The sequence below is a fragment of the Mytilus californianus genome, unplaced genomic scaffold (genome assembly GCF_021869535.1).
Source record: "Mytilus californianus isolate M0D057914Y unplaced genomic scaffold, xbMytCali1.0.p SCAF_5, whole genome shotgun sequence".
In the NCBI taxonomy this organism is placed as follows: domain Eukaryota; kingdom Metazoa; phylum Mollusca; class Bivalvia; order Mytilida; family Mytilidae; genus Mytilus; species Mytilus californianus.
The window spans coordinates 77,330,601-77,348,212 of NW_026262701.1; the positions used below are offsets into that span (position 1 = coordinate 77,330,601).

Consider the following 17,612-nt stretch of genomic DNA (forward strand, 5'->3'; position numbering starts at 1 on the left):
ATTTAATACGCAAGACGTATTATAAAATTGGGAACACGTCAGGAAGGTAATAACATTTTTTAAGGATGGTGTATTATTTGAGAACCGATCGATTAACAAGTTGCTATGGGATATTGTTGGATAAGCGTCAAAATTGATACATTTATTATAACGCCTTTCCTTTGGTTTCATCTGTACATTCATTATTATGCATTTCCTTTGCTTTATTCTGTAAAACACGATTAGCTTAATTTATATTATTTCCGTTGTATGTGTATAGGGATGTTATCATATCATCATTACATATGATATACCAAAATGATAGCTTTATTCACTTATGCGTTTATTTGACGCTGACCAATATATAATAATTAGATATTTATTTGTTAAACGTAATTTGTTAGACTATTACATTTTACAATCATAGAAAGTATGGTCTAAAACGCCGCTTTACAAAAGTGTTAAACAAAACAGACAACAGAAAAGTATATAAGTGTAACCCTCGGAAAATTGTAAATTTAAGACATCAATTAATGCGTTACCATCGCAGTGTACTATATTGGTGTAACACCACTAATTTGGAATCGGTCAGAAAGAATATGCCAGAAAGAAGAACATATTAAAAACAAAATCGTTAATACGCATTGGTGTAGCTTTCAAAATATGTAAAATATTTTGGTAATTTTGGTATCAAATGAACATTGTAGAATACTTTTTGCCTATAATTTTGAATAATGAAAAATTGCATGAATTTTAAAAAGGGAGTATATATTTTGACTGTTTCTCAGATCTTAAGTACCTATATTAGTATTTTTTCTAAGTTCCGGGAACCAGTATGCTCTTATATTCAATTAGAGGTATGTTGATTTTTTCAGCTCAATACAAACAGTGGGTTGACATGAAATTGTGTTCTTATATTTGAACTTTAGACAAAAGAGCTATGAATGCTGAAATTGACGACTTTAACAAAGAAAGCAGTATGGCCAATAATGATGTTCTATAACTAAATAATGTAAAGTTTGGTGTCTATGTCGAACGCATATATCCCATTGAATTTGAAATAAAGGAAACAACGGACACAGTTAAATCTGCCTCCTAACTTGACTTACATCTAGAAATTGACAATGAGGTTCGGTTGAAAACAAAACTTTACGACGAAAGAGATGATTTCAACTTCCCATTTGTAAACTTTCTATTTTTAATGTAGCAACATTTAAAATTCCAGCAGCGCCTGCATATGGAGTATATATCTCCCAGTTGATACCATAATCCAGAGCTTGCATTTTCTATAATGATTTTATTTATAGAAGAATACTGCTTACAAGGAAGCTATAGAACAAAGAGTTCCAATTGGTGAAATTGAAATCATTCATTCGAAAATTTTACGCACGCCATCACAAGTTGGTTGAACGTTATGGAATATCTATTTCACAGATGACGACGGATATGTTCCAATTGTCATAACCACATTCCTTCTTCTTTTCCTCGAATGTGACCTACCTAATTAGACTTATCACAAGGTATGTGCTTGCATGAACAACACGACTGGTGCCACCAATGGAGCAGGATCTTCTTACCCTTCTGGAACACCTGAGATCACCCCCAGTTTTTGGTGGGGTTAGTGTTGCTCAGTTTTTATTTTTTCTATGTTGTGTTTTGCGTACATTTGTTTGTTTTTTTGTCGGTTTTCGTTTTTGCCACGGCATTGTCAGTTTATTTTCGACTTATAAGTTTGATTTACCCATTTATATCTTTCGCATCTCCTTTAGTGTTGTAAATTCTTTGGGTAATGTTGAAGTTGAGAGTCTCAATTTACCTAACAGAAATTTTATTGATCAAAGAAAGTAAATATATTCAGTCAGAATAAACGGTATCGCGTATCAGTCTTATCAAGTAAATTCGTATATAACTCCTTGGTCTAACAAATAATTTGTTAGTTTAACTACAATATTTTATGTTACTTTTTCCTTTTACAGCCCCTAATTCGTGGCCTTCGAAACAGAGCCCTTTCACTGTAAGGTTGCATTATGTATCATATCACTAATGTCTAATGATAATGAAACTGAAACCCAAATGAAAGTATCCGAAAATTAACAAAATGATAATAAATACTTCTGAAAAAAACTAAAACTAAAACACAAAACACAAAACCAAATCCTGACGTTAATGATGAAACTTCAAAATAAATTTAAATATTTTACTACGGACAAAAATTCATACGATTATTGTCCGCAGGCAAATTTAGTATTCAGATATTGTGAAATACGGTCCATGACAATATTTCATTATAAAATAGTTTCCTTCTTCGTGAAATTTTGTTCATTCCTCGGGACAAAATTTCACTTTGAAACATTGTCCATAAGGGGAAAATAACAAACAGAAATAAATATTAAAAAAGAAAAATAGCAAACAAAAAGAAATAGTATTAAGAGAAAGCAACATACACACATGAATAGTATTAACTTAAAGGTGAAAATAACATACAAAAATTAATAGAATCAAGTGGAATGTAACATACAAAAACATATAAAATTGATTAAGTATCAAGGGGAAAATAAAATACACATATAAATAGTAATTCATAACTTTGAAAATGAATAGTAATAAAGTGAACATAGCAAACAAAAATGAAAAGTATAAAAGGAAAATAACGTTAAAAATGAATATTTATAAGGGGGAAGTAGAAAACAAAAATAAACAGTATTAAGGGGAAAATAAATCTAAAATGAAAAGTATTAAGGGAAAAATAACATAAAAACAAGAATATTTTCAAAGAGAAAATAACATACACAAATGCAAAATATTAGCGGAAAAATAACATACGAAAAGGAGTAGAAACAAGGAGAAAATAGCATTTAAAAATAAATAATATTTTAAAAGGTAAACATAACATACAAAAAAATGAATAGTATTAAAAATGAAAAAAGAAAATATAAAAATGAATAGCAATAAGGAGATAATAACAAACAAAATGAAAAGTATTAAGGCGGGAATAACAAACAAAAATGAGTACTAGTAGTATAAAAATGTGATTAACATACACAAACGAATAGTAATTAGGGGAAAATAATATAAAAAAATTTATTGTAATGAAGGGGAAATAACAAACAAAAAGAAATGGTAGTACGAGGAAACTAACGAACAAAAATTGATAGTAATAAAGGGAACTAACATACCAAAATAAAATAGTATTTAGGGAAAATTACATACAAATATGAATAGCAATAAGGGGAAAATAACAAAGTAAAATGGATAGTGTTAAGGGGAAATTATATTCAAAAATAAATAATAATAAGAGATAAAATAACTAGTATCAAGGGGAAAATAACATACAAAAATGTATTGTATTAAGGGAAAAATAACATACAAAATAAAAAAATGAAAAACTTTATTGTCGCCAGAAAACTTTTGCTGTATATTTATACATCCCATACAGCCGAAAGGATAGTCTACCCATCCTTTACATGACTTTTACTGTCGGATTGGAAGAGTCAATGGAAATATATTTGTAGAGCATCTATCCATGGGGTCTACACTTGTATGTCTCAAACATAGACCAAAATTTTCAATAAATTCTGAATTAACTATTATACGGAGAAACATATACTCATTCAGCATTATATTAAACACACATTAGCATTCAGAGATGTCACTAGATTACATAATGCATTATATGAGAAGAAAAGAATATTTAACTCTATTAAAAATTTACAAAAAAATCGAAATGTCTTAAAAGAAGTGTATTTGGAATGCAACTAAAAACATACTGCAAAAATGATTTTTCCAAACTAAGGAAAAAACCATAAGGGCTATTGAATGTTAAGGTGAGGTGGAAAATGTGGTTATTGAACATCCTTACATGTTATTATTGGGTCACTTGAGACCCAGTCTAAAAATTCATTCTGAATGCTATTATTGGGGTGCATCTATTATATGTGAGCGTATCCATAAGAATCACGATAGTAGGTTATTAAAATGACAGTGAAGTGTTCAATCAAGTGGAAAGTGAAGTGTTGAATCGATATTTTAAGATCGAACGCAAAAGTGATTCAAATTAATTGAGTTTTGTTCTGTCTTTATTATTTCATTGTGTTTGCATCAGATATAAATATTATTTTTAATTTTACAATAAAGATACGATGGATAAGCGTTGGTTCGTTAACAAGATACCATGAACCGGGAGCGTGAATGGTTTCTTTTAAACGACCCATTGCTTATCCGTTGTGTTTATTATTTAAACTTTTGTCTATGCGTCGTTTCAAAATTACAGTTCTTTCATTAATTAGGTCCTTTTATCAGTGAGTTCAAATAACTACCTAATTAACTTAAATGATTCACAAGAAACAACCATAAATTAAAAGTATACAGGTAGTTGATACAATCATGAAAAAATATAAAAACAAATCCTTATGCACTTTCAGTATCCTGTACTGAAATTTCCCTTCAATTATTATGCATCAAAATATTATCCGTAGTTAACAAAATTCGATATATTCGAACTATATATGTAATATATATGTTACCGATATTTCAAGCAAGAAACCCAATTCTTGATACATCACGATTTACTCGCAAAGAGATTTGCGAATATACATGTGTAAGTATATGTATTAAAACAGATGAAATCTTACTATATTTATAACACAATAATGGACACATTGAATGTAATCATTTTCTTTTGAAATACGTGAAATAGCAAATCTAATCCATAAATTAACGGGTAAACCCGCTAGTATTACAAAAAAAATCTACAATAACATATGAAATAAGAAAAACGGATAAAACTTCAGAAAACGGACAACAAAGAGAAAATGGGGATTCGAACCTATACCGGGAAATCACTACTTCTAACTTGACTCTGCAACTCATTCATCAAGACCTCGCGGCTATCAACTTATACTATATCTATTGTGTATATATAACGAGACAAGCCCTGTGTGGCCTATGTACCGATGTGTATTATATGTTCGTTGATATATATAAAATTGACATCTAAATTGCAACCCATTGGTAACCGAGAGGTTTCGACGATGTGTTGATGTCAGTCATACATTACAGACTACAAGGAGGATTCCATTCCAAGTGAAGGCATATAAAAATTACAAAAGATAGTAAAGGTAAGTTTTTAAATTTATTCCATTATTGAACAGAAATCAGTAAATTAACCAATTTAAGCACAAAAGGAAACAATTGAATATGATATAGTGAGTCCATTTCAGTGACAGATTTAGGAAGCGTTGATTCTAGAAAAAGAAACCACGGTAGATGAATAGGCTGACGTTACGGCAATGGTTTAAGAATCCATAATAAGCCTGTTAGTGTATTTTAGATCAGTTCCTGAATAACAAATCATCAATAAAGTTACGGTCATCAGTCATGCGTATCGTTATATGCATCGGTTAGAGTATGACAAGGTATGTACTATGAAATTTAGAGCGAGGGGCTTGCCCTGAATTTTTATTTTTTTTTTTTTTATTTTTTATAACTTTTCAAATTTTTTGAATTTTCCTCGGAGTTCAGTATTTTTGTGATTTCACATTTTCATAGTTTATACCTTGTCGTGGACTATCCAATTTAGCACATATCTACAACTCAAGTAATCTTTTAATTGGTCTATTGATTGTTTATTTTAGCTGACTACTTGTATCACAGTTGTTTATAAAACAGAGTTCATTAACAAAGTTTCATGTTTTGTAAATCTACTCAGTGACTGTGATTTACCAGATCATGAGTTTATAAATGCATCAAACACGAATAGCGGTTTATATTTCAATCTCACATAAAATATGAGATTTTAAAAGGCCCTTGACACCAGATTGAAAAGATGGTAGCTTCTGCTGTTATTATGTATATTCATATAAAGCAGTGTCTTACTGCTTCTTTTAATGCTTAGATGACAAAATTAATTGACAAAAACTGGAATATATAATTAAATTGCAGTGGGAGATTTACATGTTTCATTTTCATAGTAAAACTAAATGTATAATAAATTTGAAAAATATAGATACATGTGATCATAGATAGTCTAGCGTAGAGGCATTAAAAACAACTACCAATAGATCAATTTTTATGGGTTTGTAACTAAACTAAAAGCTTTATCGGAATATAGATATAGGTGGCAAATTCCTTTAATACATTATCACAGTTTTTCAGTTCATGATGAAATGAAGCAAGTTCCTTAAGAAAGTTTAAAAATAATCATCACCAAGTTGCCTTAATTCCCCTTCACAAGATATCATAGTACATACTTTTTAACTTTTTTGTGTTTAAAGTAATTGGATGGATGATAAATTACCACAATTATAAGATATTGTTTTACTATAATCAACGTATTGAGTACCATATTTGTTATTCTTTATCTAAATGATTGAAACTTGCAAAACTTGCAAAGATTTTATTAGCAGGATTAATAAAAATCAATGTAAAAACTAATTACAAACTTTTTTTTTTTTTTAATTTGGAACACACCATTTTATTCCAAAATAACAAGTTGCAATTTTTGTAATATCTTGATTACGATATAATGAAATCTAACCCTTGTGGTCATTCATGCATAGTTACCTAGTACACGGAAAAAGTATGTACTATGAAACTTATAAGGCAAATTCAAACAATTTGATTGGACGAGAAGTTATAAGTATGTGCTAAGGGCTATATATTAATACAAACTTACAGGTATCTATAGCCGAAACATCAGGGATTTTGTTTTTACTTAAGATTTCTAAAATGACAACGTGCGCTCCACAGAGAGTCATATAGTAAACAAACATATCATAACCATATCACAGGTTAAGGCCTCTTCTGAACATTTGAAGGTCCTAACTATATATTGGTTACCTACACTACATAAAAAAGCAGTAAAACATCGTTTCATCTCGGCCTCTAGAAAGTGTTCTACAACTAATCTTTCAGTGCTTTTAACTAGTTCCTTAACTACTATCAAAGAACTTATCGTTAACTTTGTAATAAAATATATAAAAATAGTGGAATTATCTTTTTTTGGAGTGAAAAAAATTCTTTGAATGCTTTAAATAAATTACGTGCTTTTGGTTGTCCTTTTAATTCTGTTGACAGTTTTGACTTTTTCAACTCTTCACACTACACTTCCACACAATCTTATCAAACAAAAGTTTTCGTATTTAATTAAATGGTCGTTTGGTAAATCTAAATGCAAATATATTTGCTGCAACTCATTTAAAGCCTTCTTCTCTATGGTGTTAATTTTCTCCTTGAAAATATTTATGTATGTTTCGGCAACAAAGTTTATCGACAGGTTGTAGGTATCTCTATTGGCACAAATTGCATCCCTTTGATAGCAGACTTGTTCCTGTACTGTTATGAATCACAGATTATGACAAAACTCAGTAAAGACCAATCTTAATTGCATTTAATTGATAAATTCAACAACACTTACTGTTATCTTGATGATATTTTTTCGTTCAATAATCAAGAATTTTCTTAATATACTGCCGAAATTTACCCAAAGGAACTAACTTTAAATAAATCAAATATAAACGGTAATAACTGTCCTTTCCTAGATTTAGATATTTCAGATTTACACGGGAAACTCTACACTAAAATTTACAACAAAAGAGACGATTTTTCGTTCCCTATTGTTAATTTTCCTTTTTTGGATGATGATATATAAAAAAGAAGATGTGGTATGATTGCCAATGAAACAACTCTTCACAAGAGACCAAATGACACAGCAATTAACAATTATAGGTCACCGTACGGCCTTCAACAATGAGCAAATCCCATACCGCATAGTCAGCTATAAAAGGCCCCGAAATGACAAATGTAAAACAATTTAAACGAGAAAAACTAACGGTCTAATTTATGTACAAAAAAATGAACGAAAAACAGATATGTAATACAGCATCAAACGATAACCACTGAGTTACAGGCTCCTGACTTGGGACAGGCACATACATATAGAATGTGTTGGGGTTAACCATGTTAGCGGGACCCCAACCTTCCCCTAACCTGGGACAGTGGTGTAACGGTACAACATAAGAATGAACTATAAAAATCAGTTGAAAAAGGCTTAATTCATCAGATGGATACAAATAGATATACATTTAACAAAAACACAGAGGCGCCAACTTACGGTGTTTATATATCACAACTCGTTCGCTATGCGCGTGTCTTTTATGACATTTTGGATGTTAATGAACGTAATCTATGTATTACTGGTAAATTATTAAGTCAGGGATTTCGTTACTACAAATTACTTAAAACCTTTACTAAATTCTTCCATAAATTTAAAGATTTGGTTTTGAAGTTTGGTTGTATATGTAGAAAACTTATTTCAAATGGGATAGCACATCCTCATTTTTCCGGAGATGTAGTTTACCGAGCCCGGAAATTAAGAAACGACCCGGGTAAACTTATCGATCCATTAAATAAACTTATTCTAAAAGGTTACCAATTAAACACTGTAATTAGATCGTTGAATATTGTTTTTATTGGTATTAATATTGATTTTGTTTTCAGTAAATTAAAAGCAAACTAAATATTATTGTTATATACATATGCACATTCATGGCTCTACAATCTGTCGATACCTGTATCTTGGCATTGCACAAGGTCATGTTTTCTCTTACCGTTTATGACGTCTTTACACTAAATCCATTGGATGTTGAATGTGTACTGATTGATAATTTAGTCTTAGATGCATGATTTTCTTTATTAGTTGTTATTGGCTTTTAACTAGCTGTCAGTAACTGCGAGTACTCTCAGATCTGTATTTAGTGTCTTTTTGTTGTTGGGAAGTACCCGTCCACTTTCACTATGTGTTTTTGTTAGATGTATTTCTATTTGTATCCATCTGATGAATTAAGCCTTTTGCAACCGATTTTTATAGTTTGTTCTTATGTTGTACTGTTACACCACTGTCCCAGGTTAGGGGAGCGTTGGGCGCCCGCTTACATGTTTAACCCCGCAACATTCTGTATGTGCCTGTCCCAAGTCAGGAGCCTATCGCCTGGTTGTCGTTTGTTGCTGTGTTACATATTTGTTTTTCGTCCATTATTTTCTACATAAATTAGGCCGTTAGTTTTCTCGTTTGAATTGTTTTACATTTGTCATTTCGGGGCCTTTTATAGTTGACTATGCGGTATGGGATTTGCTCATTGTTGAAGGCCGTACGGTGACCAAGAGTTGTTGATTTCTGTGTCATTTGGTCTCTTGTGGAAAGTTGTCTCATTGGCAATCATAACCCATCTTCTTTTTTATACGTAGTGATTTAACTAAGTTACGCTATATCAAGTAACACTCTGTCGTGATTGTGCAGTGCCATCTACAAATATTACGTTCGTTAAAACATATATTTACAATTAAATTTTAATGTTCATTTATTCCGGGTCCATAGGATAGTACATGTATAGGATAGAATAGGGGTGGGTTGATGCAGACATGTGTCGAATTCCATATCACGCCAACGTCCAACACGGTAAAGTGATGTTCTGATGACAAAACGATCTACTTCTGATGATTAGGGACTTTCCGTTTTGAATTTTCCTCGGAATTCAGTATTTTTATGATTTTACTTTTTTCTTCTGAAGTCAATTTCCAAAGGGGAAAATACAAAGACTTAATATAATAAATACAGGTAATTTTTTGGGAAAGAATATTTTACACACATAAACGTCGATACACATGATATAGGTCCGGTGGCTTGGTTTTTTCAGTCCCGTTTGCTGTTTTGAAAGCAGGTATACATCTATATAAAATATTTAAAGCGTTGTAAGATTTATTTTTGTAAATAAAAGGAGATGTAGGGTACCATAAATAAGACAGCAACCAAATTAACGCTAACATAAATAAATTCAACAAAAAATAGATAATTGTGTATAATTTTGCAAGACTTCAAAATATTCAATCAACACAAAATCCCTTAATAGCGAAATTGAATACACAAATTTGGGAGACCTTGAGTAGGAACAAGCTCCGTCTGCTAACATCTGAGACAACAATAATTACAGCTTCATGTACATGTTTATATTAAATTGTTTTGACAACAAAAAATAAATAGTTGAACTTTTATCGATGCATGTGAATAGTGCTGAAAAATGTTCAAAACCATAGTTTTAGTAAATATGTTTTACCACAGCCGAGAAAATGAGCCAGTCAAATATTTATAACATAAAAATAAGAAGATTTGGTATGATTACTAATGAGGTAACTACCAAACAGAGACAAATGACGTAGATGTTAGCAAATATACGTCAACCTACGGCATTTGACAATTAGAAAAACTCATACTGCATTGCAAGCTATAAAAGGATACGACATGACAAAAGTAAAAAAAAAATCATACGAGAAAACCAACAGCATGTCATTGATTTATCTTCAAAACAAATATAAACGAAAAGCAAATATAATCATGGGTGGCATTCGGTATATCGAGAACAACGATCGCGAAAGAATAAGTAACGGTGTTCAAGTATTGCGATGGGATCGTGAAAGATCTGGTATAGGATCGTGAAGAGAATCTTATCGAGAAGACATGCAACGCCAGTAAATTTAATTAAATCAATAATAATGACACAAATTGGAAAAATAAAACTGTCAAAATGGTTTAACATTATGATCAGTATCCGAGAAAAATCAAGGTTTAAAAGTTTTACAAAACTACAAAGGGCAAATTGCTCCTCAAAATTTAAGACATAAAAATGTAAACAAACATGATTATTTTTCATATTTTGGATGCTTAAACTACTTTTCTCCTAAAATTCTATTCCATATTACTGTTTAAATACTTCTTAATGTTATTCAGATTAAATTGATCAGAAACATTTAACAAATGGGAATATTTGTAAAAATTTCGGATCGTGATGATCGCGTAAGATTTGTTGCCACTTATTCGTTAATGCAAAAATCCACGAAAACGATCAAATCATTTTTCTATGCACATGATAATATTTATAGCAAAAGGTTGGATTTGCATTACCTAATCTGCTTCACTTTTATTTGATAATAGGGCTATAATACATGTAGTTTAATTCCTATCTGATGATTGGATAATACAGCACCGACTTGTTGCCTTATATCAATATAAATCCGCCTGTCCGTCCTGTATAAGTTTTATGAAAAGTCTAGATTGTCTAATCTAATTTCCTTTAATTTCTATGCACAGTAATATCAATAAAACGAAGATCCTTGTGGATTTTTTGTGAAAATTGTAAAAAAAACATTGTTTAAATAAAACACAGGAAAACAAATGTCATATTCCTGACCTGGTACAGGCATTTTCCTAAAAAAATGGTGGTTTAAACGTGTATTTTTAGCTAGCTAAAACTTACACTTGTATGACAGTTGGTTTATGTTCCATAATATTGCCAAATCAGGGGAGCAACCCAAACAGACATTAAGACATGGTTGAAGACCCATTTGGTGGTCTTTGGGATGTTTTCTGCTCTTTGTTCGAGTTGTTGTCTCTTTGACACATTCCCCGTTACCATTCTCAGTTTTATAATTGGTTGACGTGGTCAAAACTGTGATCCAGAAGCCAAAACTGTGTAAACATACATAGCAGACATACAACACAACTGAATTAAATATTCAAACATAATTACAATTAAATCAAACAAAGACGCCTACTAAAAAAGTGTTGTTGTGTTGTAGTTATGCGATTAAATTTAGAAAATTCTGACCCTGGTCACCAGGGTAATAAGATTATGTACAGAAAACTATCATGCCCTTTCTTTTCAACTATGAAATGATCATATTTTACCAACCTGTTCTGTCTGTGTTGTACGATGTATCTTATTTAATGTAAACAATGACTGTCAGTAATAATAAAGTAATATCTGTTGTCAGATGAAATACTTCCTCAATCGATCAATAACTGAAATCTACTTTTGACTTTGTTTTATCTGGGTACTTATATTGCAATAATATTACATGTATGTTTCATTAACATCCGTAATTTTGATTGGCTTACAATAATCGCGAGGCACTCCATTATCATATTTTATTTCCGTATAAAACACAACAGCTATGACACTGCACTTGCTATCCGTGACTATTTTGTAATAGTACATTGAAAGATAAACCAAAAGTTTTATATAACTAAAATTTAATAGTTGTAGAATAAAAATGTAATTATCAGGATTGAATACTTCTTTTTACAAATTTATATGGTTGAAAAGCGTTGATCGTGTGCACAGTTTTGATATGAAGCGCTTCCGCTCTTCATACAAAATGGAATTTTATTATCAAGGATTCTATATGAAATACGTAAAATATGAAATGTTAACTAGTTTGCAGTTTTACTAATTTAGAAGCTTTTAATGGCATCTTGAACTAAAATGAATTAATTTGTATGTGGTAGGATATAGAATAGGGTTTTTTTCGTTAGAAAAGTCCTTCTTAATCATTTTTAATCTATTGTAAGAATTTAAAAAACCATGCTAAAGATAATTGAATAAATGTTAGTCTTATGCCTAATTCTGTGCATGATAATCGAAAAAAGAAATCGGGAACCCCCGCCACCACCTACCGCAAAAACCATCGGATGCCAATATTTTCAATGCATGAAGATATTTACAAAATAACAAGTAAGTCACCATAAAGGGAATCGTGGTTACTATACTTTGCCACCATAGGCTGTTCCCGTGTATACTAGTAGATAAACCTGAAGATCATAAACGGCACTTTTTATAAATTAAATATATTAACAGAGGTATTGCTTTCATCAACTTGTCGAGTATATTTGACGACTCTTCCATTCAAAACTTTATACCTCCCTATTTTGATAACACAGAACTACCTATTATTTCGTATGCAGAAGAAGCAGAAGTTTAATTTTTAATTATACGTCAGTAGCACCAGACGTCAATGTAGAAAATAATACTCCTCTAACTTGAGCTTGTGAATCGTCGAATTTAATATATGATCCTTATGACCATGTTATTACGGGGAACCTCAATATCGTTCAAGACCAAGAGGTTAAATACTTTTTGATAAAAGGACAAAAATATCGTCCTCCTTTTTAGATTGATTAAAAACAGTGTCGTCAGGTCACAAAAGGCTTTCTTTCATCGTACTGTAAAAATTGGTGTAAACGGGAAAAATCTGATAAAAATATAAAAAGTATGAATTTTGTAGATATTCGAATATCACATTTTGAAAATAATTCATAAATGAATAAAAGAGTACATAATACGCCTATTTCTAGAATAAGAAACAAACTTCAAGTACTTTCAAAGCGGTTTTTGTTTGTACCGGCCGACAAAGCAGCCAACAATGTGGTGGTGGTATGCCGTAAATACTAAACGGACGTTCAAAAGAATGACATTTTAAATTCTTCTACATTCATTCCACGGAGAGTCATAATTGTTTTCATAGTAATTGAGATTATTACACAATGTTGACTGCTGTACCCCAATTTTTGACATTTTTACCTATTATGTCTGTTTGTTTTGTTCACACATTGTTGTCAATATAATGAAATTTTATGCGAATGTCATACAAGTGAGAGGTTAATCAAGCTCTAAATCCAGGTTTAATTCACAATTTTCTACATAAGAAAATGTCTGTACTAAGTCAGGAATATGACAGTTGTTTTCCATTCGTTTCATGTGTTTCAGCTTTTGATTTTGCCAATTGTTAAGTGACTTTTCGTTTTGAATTTTCATTCGAGTTCGGTATTTTTGTTGTTTTACTTTTTATAAAATAAAGAAAGTCTTTTTGTCATACTATTATTTATGTAATTACAGTTATCAGTCTGAGTAGTTACAAACACTTCAGTTTTTTTTTTATTTGTTAAGGTTAACAAATAAATTGTTAGCGATGGTGGTAACATTTAAGGGTTTTTTTTCTGAAAGCTGTAAAACGGAAGGAAATTTTATATTCTTATCACTTAACATGGTATTCGTAGAAAAACGAATATGAAATTTAGTGTTAAAATATGCTACTGATACAGTCAGTATTTTTATTAAATTTCTTAAGTTTGCCATACCATATGACCTATTACAATGTTATTTGATACATTCATAGAACAAAACTCATTTTCAAATCGATTGATTAAGGCTCCAGTTGTTGTACCTCTTCACATTAAATATATAGACAGTTGGGGGTAGTCACTATAGACCTGTTAGTATTTTGACAATCGTATTAAAATATTTTTACAGAACTAAATAAAAAGAGATTAATCCTTTCTAATTCTTATCGTATCTTTCAATTTTCATATTCTTTAACTAATTGGGTATACTGCTTGTGACTAGAGTATTAACAAATAATTAATTATAAAATATGATATTCATATAAATAAAGGCAATAGTAGTATACCGCTGTTCGAAATTCATAAATCGATTGAGAAAAAAACAAGTATAATAGTTCAAGTATAATAGTACAAATCCGGGTTACAAACTGAAACTGAGGGAAACACATCAAAATAAGAGGAGAACTACGACATAACAGAAACACAACATCAAAATGTAACACACACAGAAACGAACTATAACATAACAATGGCCATTTTCCTGACTTGGTACAGGACATTTTAAGAAACAAATGGTGGGTTGAACCTGGTTTTGTGGCTAGCCAAACCTCGCACTTTTATGGCAATGTTAAATATAACACTAAAATGACACCATTGATGGCATGAATACAGTACAACATTACGGACAGAGAATTACGCAAATAAACAATACAATATAGTACATTTGGACAACGAAACAACAGAAACACTGAAGTGAACAAACAACAAACGACAATGCAACACACACAGAAACAAACTATACGATAACAATTGCCATTTTCCTGACTTGGTACAGGACATTTTAAAAAAAAAAAAATAGATCTTTTTACAGATTCATTTCCTAACCTGCAGGTAATAATTGTCTTCCATGATACTGAAATATTTCTTTTGCAAGATAAACACTTTTTATATCTTTTAATCTAATTTAAAGCTAAAACCTTTCATAACATTATGTTTTCATATATTACAACTTTTACTAGGTTAACAAAGGAAGGAAATGTAAAGCTGTTCATTCCATATATATATATATATAATCGTGTGTCTCTAATGTCACATGTGTTAGTAATGCTATCAATGAAAATGCATAATCTTTGATTATTACAACAAACAAACACAATCGCATGTAAGGGATGGTTATATCTCCTCTTATCATTGTAGGCTGGCGGATTGGTATCAAAAACCTGCCCACCGTTCGGTTCTGGTTGTGTACCACCAACAGCTTGAACCTGCTGTTCTGTCGGTTGAGTTGTAGTCATTACTTGATACTGTTGTCCTGTGTGATACTGCACTGTTGGGTAAGCTGTTTGTCCGGTAACTATCATGACCTGGTGACCGTTTGCCATAGGATTCTGATTCTGTGGTAGGTTAAGAAATATTCCAGGTTGTGAGCTAATAACAATTCCCTATTGAGACATGAAAACGCAAGTATTTATAGATACAGTTAATGCTTTGTTTTTATATAAAGAAACAGTGATAAATCTTTTTGAATAAAAAAACAGTTTTCAAATAAGTAAATACGATACTATATATAAGTAAATAAGAAGTATCCTCCCCAAGGTAAGGTTAGGAAAAGGAAAATATACTAAAACTCGATGTATATTCCATTGCATAATGGCCATGTATATTGACAATATGTCTGTTAAAGTCTGGAATCGGTACAGACAACAAAAACTTTAAGTTTGCCAATTGTAAGAAAGTTATTTCCAGTTCCAATTTACTGTGTATTTAGAGTTTATGTCCAGAGTAAGAGATAATATGGATGAAACCACACCGACTTAGAGGAATTACAACAGACATATTAAGATGGCTTTTAAAACTACCATATTTCGTATCACGGTATCGATAAAACCCTGCTATTTTGTTGGTTTAATTCAAAGTTCAAGTATAATAGTACTAAATGGTAGTTTATGCACCGTTCTGTCACCTCCCAAGAAAAGTATTGATACTTTAAGCAGACAACTCACAATTACGATTGTTATCTATGCATAAAAAAAATTGTATAACACTGAGTCGACAACGTCAGTATTGGTTGCAACATCTTAACATCAAATCCTTTGACCCTCCTAGTCCGCTCTTGTGTGACATATTTAGGTTCAGTTGAACAACATTTTCTAACCTGCTGATTTGATGTTCCCCGTGCGGAGAAGCAAAAACAGAATGAATCGGCAATGATTGTGACTTCCACTTCTGCAATGGACAACACAGCCATCAAAGCTGACAGATTCACAGTTTTTGAATCATTTCTTTCTCTCTGAAATAAGCATCAAAGTGTAAAGTTTCAACATGTAGCAAATAGACAAAGTGAAAATGACAAAATAATATTTTATTGTAAACATATAAATTGTTTGAGTTAAATTTAGCACAAAAAATGTAACATCTGCAATTTTAGTTCTTTTATCAGTGTTATTCAAACAAATCGTGGCAACACTACATGACCTATGTCAAGCGAATTTGACCCTTCGACAAACAAGCCTATATATAAGTTTCATTGGTCGAGTAAGTATTATCATTCTTTACGACAGACCTTATCTGCAAATTATTCCATCTACATGTCACAATACATCATGGACTTTGTTACCAGCCTAGATAAATCCGACTAAAAAAAGGCATTACTTGACTAACGAAAGATGTATCTTGTATTGCATTGTTCTAGAGTGATCACGGTCGCTAGACACTTTGCAATAGGTAGTTTCGTTTTCAAAGAAGCATGGCTTGAAATTCAGCTGAGGAAAGGAAAATATTTGTATCTGCTAATTTGCAGGTCTTACATGGTTGGCCCAAATTAAAGACGACGTGTTTATAATAAGTGTTGTCTGTCGTAGAGGTATCACATGATAAGACGTATATATAGTATAAAACATTAATACACGGAAAATATGTGTCATGTATAAATTAAGAATTGAATATTACTTTATATCAAATCCAGTTAAAACTTTATCCTTTCAAATACAGGATTTAATATGGTCGTCATAAATTTTCAATAATGTTCCTTTTAATAGCCTTGAATATATTTCTTTTAATTTGAGGTAAATCCCTGTTTTCCAAATACAAATGAGACACACTATCTAACAATCAACCGCAATCAGCACGAAACATTGTCAAAACATAACATACGTTGGATAACTAAAAACGTTATTTTGTTTATTATTCGTTAGAACCAAGGATTTTGTACACTCAAATTAAAAAAAAAGAGTGGTCATTTTAATTTAACGATCAATGAAAAAATGTTAAAAAGCGATTCCGTGATATCATGTAGCTAAAATTATCCAATGCAATCATACACAACAAATTATTTCTTTTCTGTTCTCTATATAAATATAACAGTTTGGTTAACAAATATACAGAAAATTTGGAAGCAAAATTGTATATGGCGAACGTGCCTGACAGAACAGCTAAGCATTTTAGGTAAAGTTTTTAATGTTAGCATTCAAGTTTGATATTTTGACACTTACCAACATTGATATGAGTGATGTGTCAAATGCTTTATATTCCGCGTTTTTTTTATTATTGATCATCACCAACATTACTTACTATAACTGAACCGACTACACCAAGACTGAACATAGTTGGAACGAAATTTGACGCTCCAATTATGCTTCACACCATAAATCCAGTTTTCTGAATAGAAAAACAATATTGAAAAATA

General features: G+C 31.0%; 1 protein-coding gene across 6 annotated transcripts in view; it reads right to left on the reverse strand.

Moving 5' to 3' along the window:
- LOC127703077 (uncharacterized) overlaps positions 1-17,612 on the reverse strand; it is a 126,502-nt gene that overhangs the window by 78,185 nt on the left and 30,705 nt on the right. For 2 of the 6 annotated variants that reach the window (XM_052207468.1, XM_052207469.1), the window contains exon 7: positions 14,893-15,192. The exons of 2 other annotated variants lie outside the window; for them this stretch is intronic. In XM_052207468.1, coding sequence (XP_052063428.1) covers positions 14,908-15,192 — 285 coding nt within the window. In that variant the 3' untranslated portion in view covers positions 14,893-14,907. Of the gene's footprint in view, positions 1-11,720; positions 11,821-14,892; positions 15,193-17,546; positions 17,585-17,612 lie in introns of those variants that run through there. 2 more of the 6 variants (XR_007982658.1, XR_007982660.1) reach the window with 2 other exon arrangements.